The following is a 23,945-nucleotide window of genomic DNA, read 5'->3' as shown; positions in this document are numbered from 1 at the left end:
GGAGTTTATTTAATTTCTCTTTCTGCCATGTAACATTGTGCGCCGGAAGGGAAATAGGACACAGGAAAAAGTGGAGCTGACGTCAACGTTAGCTAACTCCAGGTATCTCGTTAGCTAATGCTAGCTACTGATGCTAACACCAACACACAACAAGCTAAACCACTTGGTTATAGTAGCTTCCAAACAACCAAACTGGATGCAACTATGATATAAAATATAAATCAACAGTATATAAAATTCCAATCTCCCAGACCGACTGAGTCTACCACTCAACAAGCTATGCTAACACGGCTACAAGTAGGCTGTGTACAGTTAAGTGATAAGAAAACTGACAACCTCTCTTGCTGGTCTCCATATTTTATATGGCCAAACCAACCAATCGGGTATTAGTAAAACATATTATTTGGGAGTGGCATTTTCTGATTTGATGATACAATGAAGAAAAAATACAAAACTGTTATTTCTGAAAATTGTGGTGAAAGGAGGCTGAGCAATTGGGGGGGGGGGGGGGGGGGGGGCAGTGTTAAGGTAAGCCTGTAAGTGCATGTACTTATCTCTGTGTTATGTTAGAATGCTTTAACCACCTGCAGGGTCAGCGGGGTCGCACTCATGTTGTAACGTCTTCTGTCAGAGACCTTTGTTTTCATTTGAACAGACACACTGATCAAATGTTTGTTTTCAGGAGTCGTCTGAAGAAAGTTTGAAATATAGTTTTTAGAGTGTGCTTTTACTCTCTCTCCCTGTTAGCCTGATCAAGTGTTCAACCCTGAGGCCTTACTGTTACCTTTAGAAGAATAAGGCAGCGAGAAGACACACCTTTGAGAAACATTCTGCATGTGACAGCTGAAGTTATGAGTGCATACATGAAGTGGAGGGAGGGAGGGTGGGTGGGAGGAGGGGTCTGCACATACAGGTGTGGTTGAACTGTACATGCAAGGGGAGGGAGGATGAAGCTGACATAGGTGTGTCTCTAACTGAAACTCTTTAAGGCTTTTCTTTTCCCCTGTTCAGACCACTTGAGTATTTAGTGGGGTTTTCATGCACACACTCAGACTGGACAGGTTGGTGTATGCAGTGGCTCTCCTGCACTCATGGCTCGGCCCTCCCTCGCAGAAGTGGGCCTTCTGCTCCTGCTCATGCTGGCCTTGGTGAGTATTCACCCTGAAGGGACTCATATTCTTTACATTGACACACCAGGATATACTACAGTCCATGAGCTAACCTGTTTCTACAGGAGAGGGATTCATTCTGCAACACGCCTCGATAACACGATATCAAACATAATTACTCACATTTACAAAGCTCATTTGTTTGATACGTGCTGCTCAACTTTAATTGTTTGTCAGAGCCTGAAGCAGAGTTGTAAATCATGAATCGTCATATATAGCACCCTGTTACAGCACAAGCTACTGCATAAAATAACATATGCACACAAAGCATGCATGAATGCAATGATAAAAGGTGAACAGTTTGTGCGTTTGGCTGTAATGACTAACTTTCTATGCTGCAGAGTGTGCAGCAGTCATATGCACTACATCATGCTGGTTTTAGAGAGTCTTTGCTGACACACACATTGTCATGTAGGTGCTATTACTCAGACATGCATGCTGTAACAGTTGAGAAAAGGTTGTCTGCATGGCCGTCTGTTTCCTCAGTTTGCAGTCTAAAGATGTACAAGTATGTAATGTTTAGAAAATACATCAAAAATCCTATTTTCAGTGTGCTACAGATTTTTAGGTTTATTTTTCATGCTATGTTCTTGTATCTGTGCGCCTATGAGAACATACAGGCTGTGCACAGGGAACCCTGTTGGCCGTTTAGATTTGATTTTTGGAGCTTGCGGAAAAGAGTGTACCCTCTCTTTTATTTCAGACTGAATAAATATGCAAGTCCATACAGGTCGGATTTATATAAGTGGCTGAAAAGTGGGCCTGATGGATAGATGGATAGATGGCGGCGAGTTATCAATGCAATTAAAGCAACAGAAGAATAAAGACACAGTAAGTAAACCTTAACAAATAAAGAAAAGAAAGAAATATACATCCAGAATCCTGCTGAACATTTCTGAACAAGGCTCAAATAAATAAATAGTGATTTATTTATTTCAAACATGTTAAAATAATAGCTGTAGTTAAAAAAATGTAGAAAACAAAAAGAATAAACAACATAAGAAAGAAAAGTCAAAGTCCTTCATTCGCTCTTAAATGCCTGAAAAGGAAGAAGAATTTTAAACTGATTTCATCCCTCTTTCCTGGATTTAAGTGTTATTAATTAGACAATAATGTATAATATAATATAAAATAATGACTTATATACCATTATTTAATTACACATATATATATAATGAATGTTCTCATCACCAGAATATAAATATTTACAGTAAACCATCTCCAGTAGCATTTATAACAAACCCACAGACTAAACTGAATAATTACAGACAAACCTCAGTGGTAGTGATTACCCTTCCTCATCCCTGAACCTCAAATACTGAACAATACTTCCAACACAAAAGCAAAACAGGTTACAATTTGAAATAAACAAAACAAGATTTAGTTGAACGTAAATTCCAAAATGTGAGAAATTAAGATTGAATTTTAAAGACATTGTCTCTGCTGGTGCAGTTTGATTGAGAAACAGATTGTGATGGGAGAAATCATGTTAATCAGTATTCTGACATTTTAAAATCAGATTTAGATGAAAATCTTTGTTGTCTAACTTGTGAACTGATAGTTACGGAAGAGGATTATGGCCACTGAAAAACTTTTTTTTTTGGTTCTGACTTTTTCTTTTTTAGTTCTGATTTTAATCTCAGAATTCTGAGATTAAATTCAGAATTCTAACTTTTTCTAAAAATTCTGACTTTTTTTGGAGCCAGAATTCTGAGAGAAAAGTCAGAATTCTGACTTTTTTCTCAGAATTCTGAGATTAAAGTCAGAATCCTAAAAAAAAAGTCAATACCAAAATTGTTTTTCTCATTGGCCCTAATCCTCTACCGTAGATAATAAACAGGTCCAGGGGTCTAAAGGTTTCCACTCGGCTAGAATATATAAATCAGTGAACTTTGATGAATGGTTTTCTCAAAGTCAAGTAAAATGACCTGTACATCATAGAGGCTAGTAACGTTGTTGTTTGGTGTATGACTGCATAATTATCAACCCCCCACCCATTTAGATTTTAGTTTCTGTCCTTATGACTTATTCAAGTCTCTCGTTAAACTATTCAGGGGGAAACACTGTTCTATAAACCGGCCAGTACAGAGTCTCTGTAAGCGGCCTCTCATGACTTTACAGTAAGCTTTAATTGTTTATCTGCTGCCTCCATCTCCCTCTGATTATCTGACTCTTAACCCAGCGGTTCCCAAACTTTGCCACGCCTAGGACCCCCATAAAGCAACAAGCTACTAGTGAGGACCCCTACATTGCAAATATTAAAAATTAAATGAACAGATTCTTAAAATACTTCCTTATTTAATTAATTTAAATTAAATTTAAAATCAAATTTTTCATTCATTTCATCCAACAGTCTTTAGTAAATTCTGGACGACAATAATGAACTGTCAAAGTAACAGTCAGACAGTTTGTCTTTAATCATTCATGATTCATGTCATTGTGTAGTTTGTTATTTTACAATGTTGAGACTGTTGTAGACAAGGGACACAAGTTTGGATATTCAGCGATCAATAACAAAATGGTATGAATATTATTAAGTTAATTTTATTCCAGTTTCCTCCCACTTCCCTCCAAGTTTCCATGACCTGCCTAGAACCCCGGGGCGTTTTTTTTTTTAAAGATTTCTTTTTGGGATTTTTGTGCCTTTTAATTGAGAGACAGGACAGTGGATGGAGTCAGAAATCAGGGAGAGAGACAGTGGGGAATGACATGCAGGAAAGGAGCCACAGGCTGGATTCAAACCCGGGCCGCCTGCTTGGAAGGCTACAGCCTCCATACATGGGGCGCACGCACTAACCACTGCGCCACCAGTGCCGCAACTGCCACTTCTTTTTTTATGGTGAAAATAAAACCCACATCGAATTCCAAACTACCGGATGCATTCCCACCCTGAACGCCACACCTTTGGAGTGTTAAGTGATGGAGCTAACTGGACATTTACTGCCTGGCTGGAGACATTGTGCTTGGCTGTTTTCCACCGATTGCACCATTTTACTTCTGTCAAATTACTCGTGTTGAACATGACAGCAGCAGCAGCTTCAACAAACAACTACCACACCTACTGACAAGATAACCACGTGTGTGTGCCAAACACATGCACGGCAAGGAACACTGTCAGCACACACCCAAAAATCATTTCACAGTTATGATAAGCTTGGGCTCAGCTCCCAGTGTTAAAATCACAGATGCATTACCAGCTTATCAAATGCTGGCAGAGGAGCCTTGTTTTATCATCACAGGTGCTGAATGCCAAACCTGATTCTTGGTATGCTTCCTGTTGGTGATGAGGACCACGCCTCAGACTTAACCTTACAGAGCAAACCCACTTCTCTATAAGTTTATATGATATTACACTTTATTTAAAGCAACAATATGTTAATTTTCCACATTACAATAGTCCTTTCAAAGTCGATTTAGTGGTACAAAAACCTTCAACAGGGGGATATGACGTCCATCCCATGTCCCACAGATCGCCCTGGTCACCATTGGCAGCAGGCCACGGTTATCTCGTGAGACGTGCTTATGGCTGAGGCTAAGAGACAGAAGAGGCCAATGACGGCCACGATGGATGAAGCTAAGAAGAGAAAAAGAGAGCGTGACGGAGCGAGAAGCAGAGTGTACATCCCTGCAGATTTTTTTCAGAACAGATTGTGACATAGCATTATGTACATCAGGCTGTAGATTCTAGCAGAGTCATATTTGCGTAAAATCCAATAAAATATTACTGATCCTTGTCAGTCAACGTGAGTCTTCTTCGGCTTCTAACATCACCCTCTGCTTGTTAACAAATGCACGTTGTCTTATGACAGTGCAGTTGTATTCAGAAACCTTTGGTGGGCGCCAAAGCACACAAAACCAAGCTCCTCCATAATGTTGCCTTAATCCATCTTTCACCCCTCAACGCTGACATGATAAAACTACTTATAGTGTGATATTAACTAATTGTATTGGAATGATGCGATTTAAAAAATGATACAGTCATACAAAAGTTATACAAGAAGTTACAGAACACATTTATAGGTATGATCATAGAAGGATAGGCTGTTTAAGCCCCCCCAAAAAACACACACACGCGGCCGTTCTGAACGCTGTAGATGCCAGGCAAACGGCAAACCAACAGGTGTTGCAGTGATGGAAGATTGTACCCGACCTAAAAAGCTTCTGCATGTTTCTAATAAGCTCCACGAGCAGAAACGTGCTCAAACTAGGATCAATACTGGAGATGCTTTTGAAAAACAGAGAGAGGTTAGAACGCAGAAAGGTTTACAGACCGATGCAGAGCTGGCTAAACACTGAAGCTTCAGTGACCACGACATGGCAACCTGCCCGCACATCGAGGGGGGGAGGGGGGGCAGCTCTCTCCAATGTCTTGAATTTGGACTGCAGTGCCCATTTTAAACGCCAGGGGTCAGAGTTGCATATTGCTCCTTTAAACTCCACTCCAATTGTTCATTCGTGTGTCATAATCTGTATTTCTTCTAAAGTTAATCAAAAACTGGCAAATGCCTCTAAAATACACAGAGATTACATACCCTGCATGGTCCAGCAAACTGTGCAGCTCAATCAAGCTTAAATGTAATCTGCTTCTTTGTTTCAGTTGTTCAGCGCTGAAGCGAGACGGAGGAAGTATCTAAGAAGGCAGAAGAGAGAGTGGATCATGCCTCCGGCCAAGCTGAAGGAGAACACTGACTACATGAACAGGGAGTTCATTGCCAAGGTCATTTGGTTTCTGCTTATGATATTTCCCACAATTAGCATAAAGCAGAGGTGTCTTAATGTGTTTGAAATAATGGCAAAGTGCCCAGATGGATGAGCTTCCAAGTTATCACAAACACTGAACAACGACCTCGTTTCTCTCACATCACTGTCTGCTCTGCCACCAACCCTGCCGTGAAAACCTGTATCCACATGTTTATAGAGACTGGCTCAGCCTTTTCAAAAGCTGCACCGTGAAACTATAGGGGACGTAGCCCTGGGCCAAAAGTTGATTTATACTCCAAGAGAAGTGTTGCTTTACCTATAGAGAACAAAATACTGGTTACAACCAACTCGTGTTTTTTTCTTCTTTACCTGCTGGAATAATAAGTGAGGACAGAACACAGAGTACCGTAAATATTCTTTAAACCATTTTTTTTGGACAAGCTCAATTTTGAGGTTTTTTTTAAGACCTCTAGCACCTTATTTATCTTTACAGGACATCTGCAGCCAGATGTGTCTCAAAGTCATTTAACATCCTGATGAGATCACCAAGTGACACCAGTTCATTAATTTGCGATCTTTTTGCTTTTAGTAATTCCTTAAAGGGAGCATAAAGGGATCCTAGTCCAGGGGTCAAAAATATCTGTAGCTGTGTCTGCTCGGAGGTTGTCAAAATTAGATTTGAACACAATCATATACTAATAACTGGATTAATTATTGAAATAACTGTTGATAAAACTCTAAAATATGTGTCAGCCACACTTGTAATTCAGGTTCTAGTGAAAACCTTAGGTCACATATTGTCCTCTTCATCAACCAGTCCAAATAAGTCTCAGAGCTCCCCAAAACATGTCTGTGAAGTTTCTTGTTCTAAATCCACTCTGATCCTGTATTTGATTATGACTATAAACCCCTCTATTTCAGCCCTGCTCAGAACAGGCTGTTTCTGTGTCTGTAGCTTTAAATGTAAATGAGCTGTGTTTGACCACGTCGCTTTCTGTGTTTTGTTGTCAGATTCGTTCTGATAAAAGCCTAACCAACCCGGTGGAGTATTACCTCTCTGGAAAAGGAGCTGACAGGCCACCCTTCAACCTCTTTGTGGTGGACCAAAAAACTGGCTTTGTACAAATCACTGGGATTCTGGACCGGGAGAAATGCTCATCCTACCATGTAAGTCATTTCAGCTGTAAATGGTATACGTTGACATATGGATCAGGTTTTTTTCATTGCTTTATTATTCGCTGCCAGGCGTCCCCTCATGATAATTTTTAAACCTTAAAAAGCACAGCTTGTCTCTAAGGTGTGTCTAGGCGTCCATGTCGTTCAGATGGCTCTTTAAGTTTGGTGACAGTAATTTGAAAATGACACACAGCATAATGTGATTAGATCTTTTTATGGTTTTAACATATAACTACAGCAGCTCATATGATTATATACGTTTCTCTGGGCAAAATGAAGGCTGTAACAAAGATAGAATTGATCAAATCTTTAAATAGAACACCCATTATAGACCTTAGATTATAGCATGCATGGGGGAAAAAATGCCATAAAAAGGAAATTAATAAGAAAATAAGAGCGAAGCCGTAAACAAGCATGGAAGGAGCAACCAACATTAAACCTTTAAAAAAAAGAATAAGCCTTCAAGTATATATAAAACAGCCTTAATCCACTTAAGAAATATTGTTGTTAAGTTTTGGATTAAGGTGTTTACTTTGTCAAGAAACATGAATGGATAAATAAAAGTATGGAAAGATGCACATGGAGAAAATAGAAACTCTAGAAAGGGGAAATTGTCGATGCTTTTTAAAAATCTTAAAGTATGCATTTGAGACTTTGTTTCCTTCACATAACAGATCACGAGTGAAATGTCTAACCAGCATCTTTTCATGTCAATGATGCAGCTAACTGGAGTCGCTAAATTCAGAAATGGGACCACAGCAGAAGCAGACATCCCTCTGACTGTCATAGTCGTGGACGAGAATGACAACCCGCCTACATTTGAGCTGCATGCTGGCAACGTCTCGGAGGCAAGCAGCAAAGGTAAGGCTTGAAACGAGCATGATCTTAATCAGCCATGTGACTGTGAGTGATGGATCTGACATATTGACTCCTCTACCATCAACATTTAGACTCTTTTTGTTCTCCTGCTTTGGTTCAAGGCTCGCTTGAGAAATGTAAACTGCAAACATTCCCTAGAACTAGTCACAGTTTGGGAACAATTGAATCAAACTGTGGTTGACAGTTGGTGTGTTGTTTGTTTATGCGAGGCACTGTCAGTCAGACGATATAACACCCCCAGTTGAGATGATGAAAATCATTTCACAAAATCAATATAAAAGACTTTATAATTTCACAAAATATGATTTTATAAAACTGGAGACTAGAGGCACTGTGATCAAATATTTCAATCTGAAAATAAAACCTCACAATCAAGGTGTGTGGCGGTTTATGCATGTGACTATGTTTTTTTAAGAGTCATTTTTTGGAGCCTTAGCCTTCATAAGACGGCTGAAGAGAGACACGTAATGTTGGGAGCAGAGAGTGGGAGGGTGACGTGCAGCAAAGGGTTGAGGTCGGATTCGAACCCACAGCCACTGCAATGAGGACTGTAGCCTCCGTACATGGGACGTTGGGCTACCTGGCGCCCCATGCATGTGACTCTTGAGTCCATTTTCTCAGACATATTCTCACTATTTGTTGTGTTTCCAAAATATCTAGACGCCAACATCTTTAAGGCTGTCTGTGTGTTGTTTCTATAAGAACACACACACACACACACACACACACACACACACACACACACACACATAGCAGAGAACTAAGGCAGGATGAAGCATGCACTCGTAAAGGGATGGGCCATATGTGAGCATGTTTAAGGGCGTCTTAAATTTCCTGAAAAAAAGACACAACCGAGAGTGAGAGTTTAATCTCCACCTTGAGACCCACCTCAAAAACTGCAACACAATGTTCTTCTTACTTTTTCTTTAAAAAATGAAAAACAGGTTGTTGGTTATTTATAATGAATATATATTATATAAATGAATACGTAATCTTATAGAGAAACACTAATGACCTTTTGAACAGCTTCGGTATCTAATTTCAAGTTTGTTAAAAAATACATTTTAAGTTTTTTAAACTTTATTTAAAGCAGCTGTGAGGACATTTTATTTTCTGTACGATTATTTTGGCCCCTTCTGCTAAAGCTTTACATCTTATCTTTTAACGTAACCTCTAGGGATGCACAGATGCATCGGCTGATATCGGCCCTGTTGACAGACATCGACAAATAATGTGACATGAAATAAAACATTTTTTTATGCCAAATCAATTTAATGCTGACGTCAAACATGAGAGAAAATGTTGTCTTTGCGGGAGGCTTACACCAGAAGAGGTCATGAAACAAACATCTGTATCAGAATCGGCTAAATTGTTATTTCAAGCATCGGTATGGGTCCTCACTTTCTCCCAATCGGTGGATCTCCAGTAACCAGTAAAATGTCCTCCTCCTTCATTAATCCTTCTACCTGTGTATCTTTGGTGGGAACATCTGTATCACTGTCTCTCTGGTTGTAAATGATACTGTAGCTGATTGTCTGGTTTGCTTTTGTAGGTCAGGTGAGGCATTAACTCGATATCTGTGCTTTTTTAACATTCATCACTCACCTTAATCTCCTCCTAACTAAAGCCATTAAAAAACATTTTGCCTGGGGCACTGGTGGCGCAGTGGTTATTGCGCATGCCCCATGTATGGAGGCTAGTCCTCCAAGCGGGCAGCCAGGGATCAAATCCCACCTGTGGCTCCTTTCCCACATGTCATTCCCAACTCTCTCTTCCTGATTTCCGACTCTATCCACTGTCATAAGTCCGAAATAAATCTAGAAAAAAACGTTTTGCCTGTTTATAAGCGTCTAAACACAAAAGTCGAAACACAAAAGTCTTAAAACCCAATGAGATGTAAATATCCCCTGACAGATAATCATATATGTTATGATTGTTGTCGGTCTCATTGGATCTGGATTTGCTGCCATGTATGAACAGGTCCTCTGAAAACTGACTGGATGGAGTCCATTGAATTGTCTTCCTTTTTGTGATCCTCTGCAGGAACCTTCATTATGCAGATCTCAGCCAAAGATAAGGACCAAGCTGACACCATCAATTCAAATATCTCCTACAGCATCGTCAGTCAGGAGCCAGCTGGCACGGGACACATGTTCTATATCGACAAATATTCAGGAAAACTGTACGTCAAAGAGCCCACACTGGACAGAGAGGTGAGGCTGCTGCTCCCGTTACATGAAACCCTTCATACTGCAGGCGGTCGTTGTGCATATTCTTTTATAAGCTTCTTGGAACATTGCGAAATCCAGCTGATTTCTCTTGTTCTCACACCTTTTGAATCCAACCTCCAAACTTTAAAAGTGTCTAGTGTCTAGTGTCTAAAAGTAAAAGAGTCAAAACATTCAAGTTCTTTTCCCCATCTGGTTGACATCCAGTTACCATCTCATTACACTTTTATTTGGTTTGAACTGTGGCGTGAGGAGAAAACTTTAAGTGGAACACAATAATCTCTGGAATTAAAGGTGGAAACCTTTTACAGCTGCTAATTTTGCCCTGAGCTACTTTCTCACCCAATAAAGAGAACACTGTGAACTTGTGTAAACTTGATTGACATTTAACCGTGTTAGGGTTTTTCTCAACACTTCTTGGTTTGTTGTTTTTTTGTTTTTCCCACTGGCAGGATGTAGACTTCTACAAACTAGTTATTAAAGGGACTGATTTGGCAGGGGCCAAAAACGGACTAACAGGGACAGGAAATGTGGAGGTCAAGGTCATGGACATCAATGACAACATCCCCACTCTGGAGAAATCTGAGGTGACACACACTGTTTTCATATTTTGCTTGTATTTTCCCCCCATTTTCACTTTTTAGCTTCTGGGTGAGCATGGGTGGCTGTGGCTCAGTGGTAGAGTCCAAATCTCTTAACCGGAGGGTCAGGGGCTCGATCCCCAACTCCGGTGAAAAAGCGCTTTCAGTAGTCAGAAGACTAGAAAGGGGCTATACAAGCTCAAGTTACCATTTAAATAAAGACAGGGTGTCCGTTTAGATCCCTTCCAAAGGTTCAACTATAACAGTGTCAGTCAGGTGTGAGTGAGGTAATATGGACAACAACAGTTCAGGCGTTTATAAGCAAAGGTGAACCCGGCCTGCCCACAGCGAGCGCTCCTTAGCTAGTGGGTAGGGGGTTCGGTGTCTAGCTCAAGGGCACTTCGGAAGTGCTCAGGAAGTGATGTGGCACCTCTCAAGCTACCAGACCAATTTCCAGATTTGGTCTGCACCCTCCAGTTCCCAACCCAAGCCCTTACAGACTGAGCTACTGCTGCCCCAGAACTGAACTATGTTAAGTGAAATAGTTTGTTTCTTAAGTTGAGAGATGCAAAGCTTCTTAGCATGTCTTCATTCTGTAATGCTACAGCTGTGTCTTCTTTGGTCAAAAGTCGGTGGCTGTGCCCTGGCTGCATTTTGCCAAAATAATCAGCAAATCAAGGGGGCGGGCCATTACACCTGTCACTCATTTCCACTAAAGAAGTTAATGGAAGGGGATGCTACAGTCCATGGGATGTAATAAAATAAAGTAAAAATGTATTATAACTATTAGGATCAGTTGGTACTCCATAGGTTCCACCGAAACTGAAAACAATCTGTTGTAAGGTACTTTAAGAATAATGAGCGCCAGTGACATCACAGGACTAACAAGTAGATGATTTCCTCCAGAAGTATGGCTTGAGTGGCCTTTGTTAGACAAATGACAGGTATCGACTCCTTTTCTGTCTGCAGTATGCTGGCTCAGTGGATGAAAATGTTGCCGATGTAATTGTGATGAAGATCAAAGCTCTGGACAACGACCTTCATCACACGGACAACTGGCTCACTGTCTTTAAAATTGCCAAAGGAAATGAGGATAATATCTTCTCCATTGAGACGGACAAAGAAACCAATGAGGGCATCCTGAAGCTTATCAAGGTATACAAACAATTCTGATGGGATTATCATTTTTATTTTATTTTATTTAATGATTGTAACTATTGTCGGAGGAGTCCTTAACATTTGTTTTCTGTTTGCTGTTCTCAATTATATTTTCAAAAGCCGTTGGATTTCGAAGAAGTCCAGAATCTTGAGCTTGGCCTGGAAATTCTGAACGTTGCTCCTTTTGTGGAAGGCGAAGCTGTACTGATGGATGTGGAAGTTCAGGTCGGAGAGGGTGGCGGGGCTGGTGCTGGTGCTGGTGCTGGTGCTGGTGCTGGAGCTGGTGCTGGAGCTGGAGCTGGAGCTGGAGCTGGAGTTGGTGTAGGAGTTGGTGTCGATGCAGGGGCTGATGTGGGAGCAGATTTGGGGCTGGATGTAGACGTAGATGCAGGGGCAGATGTAGGGGTAGATGTAGGGGTGGATGCAGGACTTAAGCCTGGAGTGGGTGTTGGACTTAAACCAGGTGTAAAACCAGGACCAGGGAAAAAGCCAAAGCCAGACGCACCTGCAAAAAGCTATCCCATTAAGATAGCAGTGAACAATGTGCCAGAGGGTCCGGCTTTTATACCTGACACCAAGAAAGTTCCTGTATCAGAAGATCCAAAGGATGCTCCTAAGGATGGTGTCCTCACAGTGTTCGCGGCTGTCGATCCCGACACGGGAAAAACTGCAGAGGACGTCAGGTTGGTCCAGCTCCAGTTAACATTTCTTTCTAAACAAAATACTGCATAAATTAAAATGTTACCTTGTGAGGATAATAAAAACATGTTAACCCAATGATGGGTGCTATAAAATATGTAGCTTAATCAAGAAAATGAATAGCTTAAACACAGAGAACTGCTACATCATTCTCATTCACTATAGGGTAGTTGGTAGGTTTAGAGCATATACTGTACTTTATAAAACATGGACCTAGTCTCAGTGACTGGAGAAGCAGAGTAGGTTTTTTTTTAGGGACAACTTCACCGACTACTAAGGTGCATGGAGAGTGAAAGGCTTGAAGAGGTCAAAAAGCTCCAGCAATACTTGTAGTATAAAGATCAACTTTATTAACCTTGACGCGTTTTGTTCTTTTGGTTCTTGTCTTACATACTTGTTGTGCTACAGTTATGCCAAAGCCTATGATCCAGATAACTGGTTTACCATTGATGAAGAAACCGCTGAGATTAAACTCAACAAGGCACCAGACCGAGAGTCACCCTTCTTGGTTAATGGTACCTACATTGCCAAGATTCTGGCCATAACAAAAGGTGAGACAATTTGTCCATTATTAAACTGCAGGTTGAATGTAAACAATAAGGTTTCATTTATTTTACCTTTGACAAATATGCGGAGGGAGTTTTTTAATCAATGAAAAGCTTTAATCTGAACATGATTTATCACCTCAATGTTTATGAGACACATGAGCAGTTCATAGCATATTTGCCAGAGGCTATTTACAAAATGAAGTAGGTTGATCTCTGACTGAACCTGCCAAGCCACTTCTCAAGGTGTGTCATGTATACGATCAGAAGAAGCCCGTGGGCAACATAATGTACATCGTCTGCATGTTTTAACAGTCCTCCCTGTAGTTTATGAGTTTGAAACACTTAACATAACCAGAAAAACACAGTGTCAGTTGTGGAAGTTAAAGCTAAAGTTGTGAAACACATTTGCTTGTGAAGAATACTCAATAGTTCATTTGGAGTGGCTAATATTAAAACTTATTTTTCATGTAGTAAAAAGACATCGTAGGACACAGGACAAGACCTCCTCATTACAAAGTGGATTGTGATGTACCTTACAGCTTGTGTGCTGCTTGACTTAGGGCGAACTCACACTGGGCTATCTGTACCGTGTCTAAGCACGCTTCAATCTGTGCTCAAGCACGGTACACTTCCTTGGCCCTGGCACACTTTGAATAGGTGTGCTTCGGCACAGTACAGTTCATGCAAGAACACAAGCACGGGAACACAACGTGGACAGCCATCATTATGAATGTTCTGGCTGTATCTGACTAAAATGACTGAAAATAAGCCACAAAGTCATAAAAGTAGCTTAGGTCCGGTTAGTCCTGAGTTTGTGTGAGTGCAGGCCAGAAGAGTAATGGGGAGGGGTTACAATCGTACTTAAGCACGATACGGGACAACTTTGCCTCGTGTGAGTGCGCCCTTACTGAGTTATTATTTCCTTCAGACATGCCAGCGAAGACAGCCACAGGAACAATAGCCATTGAAGTCACTGACTCCAACGACCACTGTCCCACCCTGACCACCACCTACAACCATCTGTGCACTGATGTAAAAACTGTTTATGTAACTGGCTTTGATGAAGATGTCAGCCCCAATGGTGCTCCATTCACATTCAGAATCATACCTGAGGGGACGAATGGCAAGTGGGAAGTAGAAGTCATCAATGGTGAGTCAAGCGTTTTTAGTAAGGCACTTATACAAAAGCAGACTTTCTTTTGTGGCTACATAACTGATCTTACTTACTAGTACTTGTAATACTCATGGTGACAGTAATTGCATTCATCTTTGTGCAGTAGGGGTTTAAACAGTCCTTTCTTTTCTATTTTTTCTAGACACAACTGCTGCTCTTCACACAAGTGAGGCACTTTGGCCTGGACAATATGCGCTGCAGGTGGAGGTGTTGGACGCTCAGGGCCTGTCCTGCCCAGAACACAAGGTTTTTACAGTGGATGTTTGTATCTGTGGGGAGACAAAGCACTGCGCTCCAAAGTCAGCTCGACAAGCAAGTACTAGATCTGAGCTCTCTGCCCCAGCCATTGGACTGCTGCTAATGGCCCTGTGCTTACTGCTGTGTGAGTTAAGCTTTTTTCAAGTACATTAGTAAACTTTTTTTTCACATCATAAAAACAACATGTTTGAATTGAATTACAGTTTGAATTGCTTGATTCTGGAGTTATAAAGCTGCTGGCCTACTTAAAGTTGTTCAAGATCAACATAATATCCAGCTACCCTGACAAGCATACACAGATATTTAATTGAATAGCTGACATCAAGTTGTTGCTGCATTAATTTGCGTAATAAATATTAATCATGATTTTTAAGTCAATACAGCAGAATTATTTAGATCTCTCCTGAAAAATTGTTGTTCTATACTTTTGTAAGCCAGTTAAGACCCTGACAAATTAAGGTGAAAGAAAAGCTGTGGCCGTATTAACTTCTTGTCAAAAGTAGCAATTCAACAATTAGTATAGCATTTAGTCAAAACATTTCTGACACCCTTCTGACTATACATTTATTTAACATTGAAAGGCTCTCAAAGGTTCATTTTGCAACCCAACTCTGAGGGTTTTAAACCTGCTTTACGCTGATGTTGTGCTTCTCTCTGCAGTGATACCTCTTCTTCTGCTGTTCTGTCAGTGTGGAGGAGCGGACACTATTTTCCCTGACCAATTTAGTGATCTGCCATTTGACGCCAAAGAACATCTCATATCCTACCACACCGAAGGCAAAGGCGAGGATAAGGTTGGTTGACATTTTGAGAAGGATGTCTCACATATCTTATTCTGATTTGCAAATACAACAAATCCAATGGATATAATTGTAGTTTTTTTTTCCAAAAGTCAAATCACTGAATGGTAAGGATGGTTGGCAGTATGCCATTAGAATATCATATCTCATGGATATTTCAAATTGTGTCGTACAAGGACAAATACAGGGTTCAACATGTCAGCACCAATTTTGAATACCGTGGTAATTTATCTTTCAAGCCTAACACTGGGAAATTCTGCTCGACCTACCTTTAGTTTGAAAGTTCCCCCATTGAGCTGCTGTGGATCAGTTGGGTGGCTGTGGCTCAGTGGTAGAGTAAATTGTGTTTATACCAGAAGGTTGGGGGTTCAATCTCCAGCCCCTGTAGCGGCATGTCCAATATGTCCTTGGGCAAGACACTTCACCCCAAGATGGTCCCACTGCTTTGTCAGCAGCATGTCAATGTGTACTAATTGACACTTTACATAGCAACCTCTGCAATTGGTGTGTGAATGGGTAGGTGTGAAGACTAGAAAGAGGTCCTTAAATGTTTCAAAAGAGTCATTTCTTTCTCAAAAACCCTTGAAGAAATGTCTTTGTCTTTTGAAAATTATAATAGGCAAAGCCTACTTTACCACTTAAAGATCACATACACAATAAAGATGTTTTTTTGTTAAATTGTAAGATTTGAAACTTTTAATGGTGTGTTCCATTTTATATATATATATATATATATATATATATATATTTGGGCTTTTGGGGTCTTTTTTTGAGAGATAGGACAGTGAAAAGAGTTGGAAATCAGGGAAACAGAGAGTGGGGAATGACATGCAGGAAAGGAGCCACAGGTCGGATTGGAACCTGGGCTGCCCGCTTGGAAGACTACAGCTTCCATACATGGGGCACGCACACTAACCAATGCGCCACCGGCACCCCAATGGTGTGTTGAACTCGGATCTCTGAGTTGGGAATGGCATCACACCTTAGTTAACCGCATTACAGTTGCAAGTCGGACTAGCAACATGGACCTCCTGGAATACCTTTGTTTTGTTAGCTAATACCAGGCGATAACAACACACTGCATGATAGTTTGAGCCAAAAATAACATGACAACATGACCACAGATAGAACTTGCCAGTGCTATAGGTGTGATTGATTTAATTACACAAAAAAAGGACTATGTTGCTGATAAACACAATAGTAACAGCTTAAACGTTAATGTTGATGCACGTAGCAGCCATGTTGGATTTTAACTTTGGTTACAGAAGGTTCCCTGAGTTTCTAAGTCGGAATTCCGACTTCAGAGGTGCGTTCCTGATGACCTATCAGATCGGCTACTCAGAATTTCCTACATCCGTGATCAAATGGAACGCACCATTAGTCCAATGTGACTCATATGTTACCCTGGTTAGTCAAATATATTACATTTTGTGTTGACAGTTTAATAAATTATTTTTAAATGTATCCTTTTACTTTTTTTAGGAAGTGCCACTTCAAAGTGTCCCTGTTTTGATGACCAGCATGGTTTCAGCAGCAGCACTGTCAAACTTCAACGCTGCTCCAAAAACCCCTTCAAAAGTCATAGAGAATTATCAGACAAATGCAAAGCACAGAGAAGCTTTGCAGAATTTTCAGGAAACAACCCAAAGTTTGATGCAGGTCGACAATTCTTACAAGTTTTCAAGACAATCATTCAACCAAGGCTACGGCAGCAGCATGCAACCACTTCGTGTCCAACAGCAAACGTCTCTGTATGAGGATATAGCTCTACCAAATGCTTTTCTGAATGACTACTTCTCACAGGTACTACATTTGCTTTGTAGTCATTTAATTGTACCAGTCTTAACAAATATTAATATACATTTTTTCCAACATATTTTAATACTTTTAATATTTATTTGCCCCACATAGAAAGCCAACTGTGCTGTACAAGTGATGGACAGTCTGCTGGAGTACGATTACGAGGGCTGTGGCTCCACTGCTGGCTCTGTGGGTTGCTGCAGCCTCCTGGAGTCTGACAACAACCTGCAGTTCCTTAATGACCTTGACCCAAAGTTCAGGACTCTGGCTGAGATCTGTTCCCCTCCTACACCAACACCCAAACTGACAAGAAAAGTAGCAAGAGCTGTCAAGACCATAGTTAAATACGATGAACCAGTTGTTAAGTCCAAAATGGAGACAAAGCAGACAGACATAAAAACAGAGGAAGTCATGTCATCTACCAACATCTCTAAATCAACTGCAAGTAATATAAGCACTGCCCTTCCTCAGTCTAAGGTTACTAACATCAGCCATTCCTCTAACATCATACACTCTGCTACTCTGCCCCGTCCAGCTCAGACAGTAATACTACAGCAGCAGCCACTTTACTACACTACACGCCCTGTAATGCAGCCCATGCACTATGTAGTTCAACCACAGCTACAGAACACTGTTCTGTTGGCAGATGGGACTCATGGAGCCAATTTTCCAGGCCTGTATGTAGTTGGGGGTCCCCAGAGCCCATCTTCTGGACTTGTAATCCAAGGCATTGAGAGCCCCAAAACACCTACCAGCCCAGGCAGCCCAGTAAGCCCCCTGTTGCTACCTGTTGGCCCAGGTGTGTCTCAGGGCTCGGTCCCCAGGGATGGCTGGAAAATAATTGGGCCAAAGCCTGATGGTAATTATATACTAGTTCAGGAAAAGAGTAGTCCAGTGGAGTCAGGTAGGGTGGACCCAGGCTCACCTCAGGGTAATTTGCCCAGAGGTGCTATCCTGGTAAAAGAGGCTGCTCCCCCTCAGGGGGTGTTAGGCCCAGCAGCCCAAGGGAGTGTGTTTGGCATTCTGCCAGGACACACTGTTGCTACAAAGGGGGGTGTTGTTTCAACAAATATAAATTTGGGGCAAACATGGGTTGGGCAGCCAGGACACATGGGGTTAGGGCCTGTAACTGTTTTGGGAGTTGGAGTTGGGCAGCCAGGAATGGTAATGGGACACGGGGTGGCAGTGAAGCCAGACATTAGACAGGACAGAATGGGGCCAGCTGGGATCAATCCAGTTGGGATAAAGCAGGAGAGTATGAATCAGTTTAAAGGAATTCCTCCATTGGGACAAAGTGTGTCTTCATCTCAGAAAAGCAACTCGATTAATGTTATAAATACCGTCAGCATTACAGCTGAAACCCCTAAAACTCATTTGCCTTCAATGGAAGAGGTTGTGATGAAAAAACTGCCTGACATTAACCTAGCTCAGAGCATGCATGTTGATAAAGATGAAGAAAATCCATCAGAATATGTGATAAACTATTCCACAGAGCTTGAGATACCAGGCGAAGTATTGGACCGAACTATGCCTGATGAACTGATTGAAATTAGTGAAGTGCCAGAATCAAATGACCCACAAGAGATTGCAGAGATAGAAGCTGAGGTTCCACAGTCAGAACAGCAAGAAAATCACATTCCCTCTGAAAATGTTTCCAAGGAAGATGTATCCATGGTAATTTCTGTTACTTCCACTGAAGCTCCCCTACCTGCATCAGATGTTACTCGTTCAATCAATCCAGACAAAGAGAATGAAGAGGGACAAGTGTTTCCTCAGGAAGAGATAGAAACTTCAACTTTGGACGAAAGCAACATTGTAGAAGAAGAACCAGTGAAAGAAGAAGGTAAAGCTCTTCAGTTCAGTACCGCTGATGGCGCTGAGGACAGAAGTTCTGAAGTTGGATCAGAACCTCAATCAAATGAAGTCAAAGAGGATCCAGAGGAGGATTCCAGTACAGCTATTCAAGTCGTCTTGGACTCAGAAACCAATCAGGTTGTTGTCACTTCTGCTAGTATCCATGAAGAAGAGAATGTCAAGGAAATTGCTGCTGCCACCAGTGATATACCCAAAGAGGATAGTTCTGAGCTGGAGCAAGTGTCAGAATCTGAAGAGGGAATCAACAAAGTGAGTGATGAATTGTCAGCAAGACTTCAAAATGAGATTATAACAGAGTCTGAGGAGAGGTCCATTAGTGAGCATGAAGGCATGCCAGAACCACAAGAGGATAATAGTGTGAAGAATAAGATAGATGAAGGCAATGCCAGTGCAGATATTGTTGAGGTTGAAGAAATAAGTACATTACAAACTGTTAGCAGATTTCTTGCAGATCAAGAAGTTGGAGATCTGAGTAATCTAAAGTTGGCAGCAGCGTCTGAAGAAGTTATTCTAGAAGAACAAGTAGAAAGCATCAATGATTCGGATTTGGAGCAACATCTGCATACAGTGGAAGACAGCAGCTCTGGCAACGAAGAGGATGATAAGCAACCAAATAGAACATCTGAGGTAGACATGGAACAAATCAATACAGGTGCAGACAGTTCAAGTAGTGGAGAGACAAAGGAGACAACTGTGGAGGAAGAAGAGTCAGGGCAAAGTTTAAGCAACTCAGATGAAGACATTGAAAGGCACGACGCATTAAGCACAAGTTCTCAAATGGAGGAAAAGTTTATCTCAGATGACAACACAACTAACGGGGAGGAACAGGATGATGTTGTTGAGGAAATAGCGTCTGTAGGACAGCAAGATCTAAGCCTTTCAGATAACAAAGCTGAAGACACTGTAAAAGAAGATGCAATCCGAACGAGTCCTCAAGTCTATGCATCCTTGATCTCAGATAAAATAAATCTTATAGAGAAAGAGGGGTTATCTGTGTTACCAGACAACCAAGATTACAACATTGAAAACGGAGCTGCCCCAGAGAGCACCTCAGATGAACAACTCGTCGAAGATTGCCGTTTAAATATTGAAGTGAAAGAGGAGGATATTTTGGAGGAATTGACATCACCTGTACAGCCATCTCTTGGTCAAGAGATTGGTAGGGAAGATGTAGAAAGAGTGAATTCCCAAATGGAGGATCAGCTTGTCTCAGAGGAAGACATAAAAGACAAAGAAAAGGTCAAGGATAGTCTGGAGGAAGATGTGTTAGCTGATCCCCAAATTACCAGCATCTCAGATGGAGATGAAGATGTTTGCGACAGTATTTCAGGCGTGACTATTGAGATCATTTCAGATGAAAGTGTTCATGATGGAAACATACAAGCACAAGAGGAACCATCCTTACAGCAGTCGCAGGATGAGCTCATGTCCTCAGAAAACAATTTAGGAGAAAATGAGGAGTATATTGTTTCGTCAACTTTACAGACAAATACAAGTGCTCCAGAGGACCATGATGTTGAATGTGCAAAATTAGTCACTGCAGACACAAGTTCTGACTTAGGGGAAGAAGTCACAAAGTCTTACCAGGTATTGGAAGAGGAATCTCTGTCCTTAGTGACTGAAGGTTTCCCTGAGGAAGATTCTTATTTAGCAAGTCTACACCTGGAGTTGAATCAAGAGGCAGGAACATCGAATGTGTCTGAAATCGTACAAATGGCTTGTGATGTTACTAATCAAGCGAATCAAGGGGTAGGCTCTTCAGAGGAAGACACAACTTTAGATGGTCCAGAGGGACAAGAGACTGTCAGTCAAGATTTAGTGATTGGTACTGATTTGGAGGATGCCACATCTCCAGAGGATTTCAGTTCATCCAAGGTGGCCACAGGCCAGGTTTCTATGTCCAGGGAAGATCAAGGGGCCAGTAGTACAATATTCTCATCTGGTCAAGTAGCTGAAGGTGAAACTTCTTATCCTGAAAACCAAGAGACAGACATTATTAAAACGGAACAGACTGAGGGTGGGAATGCTGATTTGGAAAAAGGCAAAGAAGAGGTCATTTATGAACTTGCGGTTGGAGAGGTAGTAGATGAAACATTAGGTCAGGTGTTGCCAACAGATTCAGAGAGTATTGAAGTGGATGAAACCACAGCTATGGCGTTGGAAACAAACTCAGGCTCAGAAGTGACAGAAGCCACAAGTTTGATGGCAGCAGGTGAGGTAGCTGAGGCTGGTTCCCTAGTTGAGAGCGAGAGCATGAACATCACTGTAGAAGCGGCAGGGGTAGTGCCAAATACTGTGGAAGAAACTGAGTTGATGGAAGTTGTGTCAAAAGTAGCTGATAACGTGCTTGGTGCTGAAGCAGCTAGTGGTCAAGTGAGTCCAGTACAGCCTCAGGAAGTCATCAGCCAAACTACTCAGAAGAAATCCAAAAAGAGCAAAAAGGAGTCCAGCAAGAGTCTTCGAAGTCCCAAAAGCTCGTCTGGAAAGTGTAAGCAGCAGTGATTACTCTAGATTTAAAGCTAACCAAACAACTATACAGTTACTCACGGTGTAGAGTTTGAAGGTGGTAAGCCCGGGTTCTGCAGCAGTGTTGTGAAATGTTGATGTTTAATGAGATCACACTTTGGCAAAATGTCTAATTATGCATGTAAAGACATTTTGAAGTTTTATTTAGACCATCATCAAGTACAACGTTTACCAAAAAAGGAAGTCCTCAATGTGTTCTTTATATTATTGACTGGTCAATACATATTATCTATAACGCTATTCCTGTTTGGGGTCAGCAGTAAGGAGGGTAAACTCTTAGTTTAAAGGCCAATTAGATATAGACTATGGTCATGTAGAAAAAGGTCCTAATAAGAGCTTGATAATGACTAACAAGCAGCCAGTATGCTACTAATTAGCATGCTAATAAACAAAAAAAAGATAGATTTTGAGCAGTAACTTATTTCAATTCATACACAGACTGCATGTATTAGTTCTGCTTTCAAAAAGGTTACTGGTTCCGTCTTACATTTTGGAATATTGGGATCAAATGTCATACATCATTGAAAAGATCAAGTTTTTACAATTGAATAAAAAGTGTGTGTGATTGAAATAGAAACAACACCTGTTCTACAACAATGATGTAAATATAGCATGTTGAATTTTGGTGTTGGGTCAGCTCCTTCTGTCTTGCTCATTTATCCTTGCAACAGAGTGTGTGTATTTTGATTTATGAAGACATGTTTCTTCTCAAGTTTTTTTCCCTACTAAATTATATAAATCAGCACTTGACAGCACATGTTTAATTAGTTAATAGATGAGCTCGAGGGCCTGTTCTTGATTTATGAATATACATGTCTGTACCTGAATGTCGGATTGAAATCATTACCATTACTGGAAAAAAAACAGTATAAAGGACACAACTTTGTATTTTTACATGTTAATGAAGATGTAGTTTTCTTTCTATTCTTTATTTTCTGGATTTCTGCACTTTTCTTTTTTTTTATGAATATACCAGGACCAGCCAGTCTATGAGATTAATAAAGTTTTTACCATTCAAACAGAGCCACTGTGAAGATCTTTGAAATGCAGTCTAAGTGACCCTAAAGCAGCACTACTACGAGAAAGATACTCACCAGACAGAAGCAGAAAAGCCTCTCACAACACACATTTATTGTTCATTTTATAAATGGAACAAAATCTCCATTTGAGTTGAGCCTAAGTGAAGATTTAAGTCATTCTGAGTTCAATTTAATCTCAACTTCAAGGTACAATATGTCAATTTGTATTAGAATTTTACACTAAAATATCTAAATTTATTAAAAATGGACTAAACCTATGTTATATATTTTTTGCATTACAAATGTTACATTACCTAAAATATTATCCCAACAGTTATCAAAGCCAGAGAAATCCTTCATTTAATATTAGTAACGGGACGCATCTTGTCTCAGTGGCCACCATGACAGACACAACATGTTTACCGTCGCCATGAAAACACCAGATGTTACGCCAAATGCCGCTGCATAAGGAAGCTGGAACTGCTACTAAAAGCTGGCGTATTGTTACTGTTTGTGCTGCTGTGATGAAAATGTTGTGTAAATTACACTTGGATACGTTAGCTCGCCGTTAAACATTCTCTTCCTGAGGTGGGTTTCGCCCGTTCATATTGACTATGGTCAACTTGGAGTTTGTTATCATCGGGGGTGGGCCGGGGAGTAGCAGAGAGAATCACTCCCATGATTCCCTGCCAGCCTCAATGTCATCTTTTGTTATTGTTTTGATTTTGAGACCCTTGTGGTAGAATTTACATCCTGTGTATTTAACAAAGTTTGATTTTTTAAAATTCAATTTAAAGCTTCTCAGTTGCATATTGACGCAATCACACAACAATTATAGTTTCTAATCTCAGCTCTATAACATCGATGGCGATGATTTTATTCCTTGTCCAGACTGTAGAAGTGATGTTTGGACTTGAAACAACAGTAAAGAAGATGAAAGTGACAAATGGGAACAGAAATGAACATTTTACTTACAATTCTAACGAATCTTTTGGAACAACATATGAGTCAGTTAACTTGTAAAATAATGCATCTATGAGTAAGAAATGAACAAACAGTTCATTGTTGTAAGAGATGCTTTTTCTTTTTTTGACTTGTGTGTTTACTTAGACTCAACGTTGAGACGGTTTGCGTGTCTTGTTCTCATGTCACTGAGGAATCTGATCCGTCCTGCCCAGAGGCAATGAGATGTGATTGCTTACACTGCAGTGTCACGCTAACACCTGCATTTTCATTAACACAGGGCGTTAAAAACACATCGGCATGGATACCGTGAATGTAATAACAAAATAATTTCCACCTGTTCACAGCTTCCATGTTCACATCTGATCTGTGTGCTGCTACAGCAGTGTGA

General features: G+C 40.8%; 1 protein-coding gene across 1 annotated transcript; it reads left to right on the top strand.

Moving 5' to 3' along the window:
* The first annotated feature begins 974 nt into the window (after positions 1–974).
* On the top strand, positions 975–22,595 carry LOC132958460 (uncharacterized). The gene is made up of 14 exons (XM_061031303.1): positions 975–1,148; positions 5,767–5,886; positions 6,882–7,037; positions 7,769–7,907; positions 9,969–10,138; positions 10,606–10,740; positions 11,704–11,889; positions 12,013–12,575; positions 13,000–13,142; positions 14,068–14,289; positions 14,456–14,695; positions 15,232–15,365; positions 16,854–17,174; positions 17,283–22,595. Exons 1-14 carry the CDS (start codon positions 1,092–1,094, stop codon positions 21,546–21,548), a joined length of 6,852 nt encoding a protein of 2,283 aa, XP_060887286.1. The 5' UTR covers positions 975–1,091; the 3' UTR covers positions 21,549–22,595.
* The last annotated feature ends 1,350 nt before the right edge of the window (positions 22,596–23,945 follow it).

The sequence above is a fragment of the Labrus mixtus genome, chromosome 3, assembly GCF_963584025.1.
Source record: "Labrus mixtus chromosome 3, fLabMix1.1, whole genome shotgun sequence".
NCBI classification, from domain to species: domain Eukaryota; kingdom Metazoa; phylum Chordata; class Actinopteri; order Labriformes; family Labridae; genus Labrus; species Labrus mixtus.
Note: the sequence above shows the minus strand (reverse complement) of the source record. Positions and strands in the feature narration are given on the sequence as shown.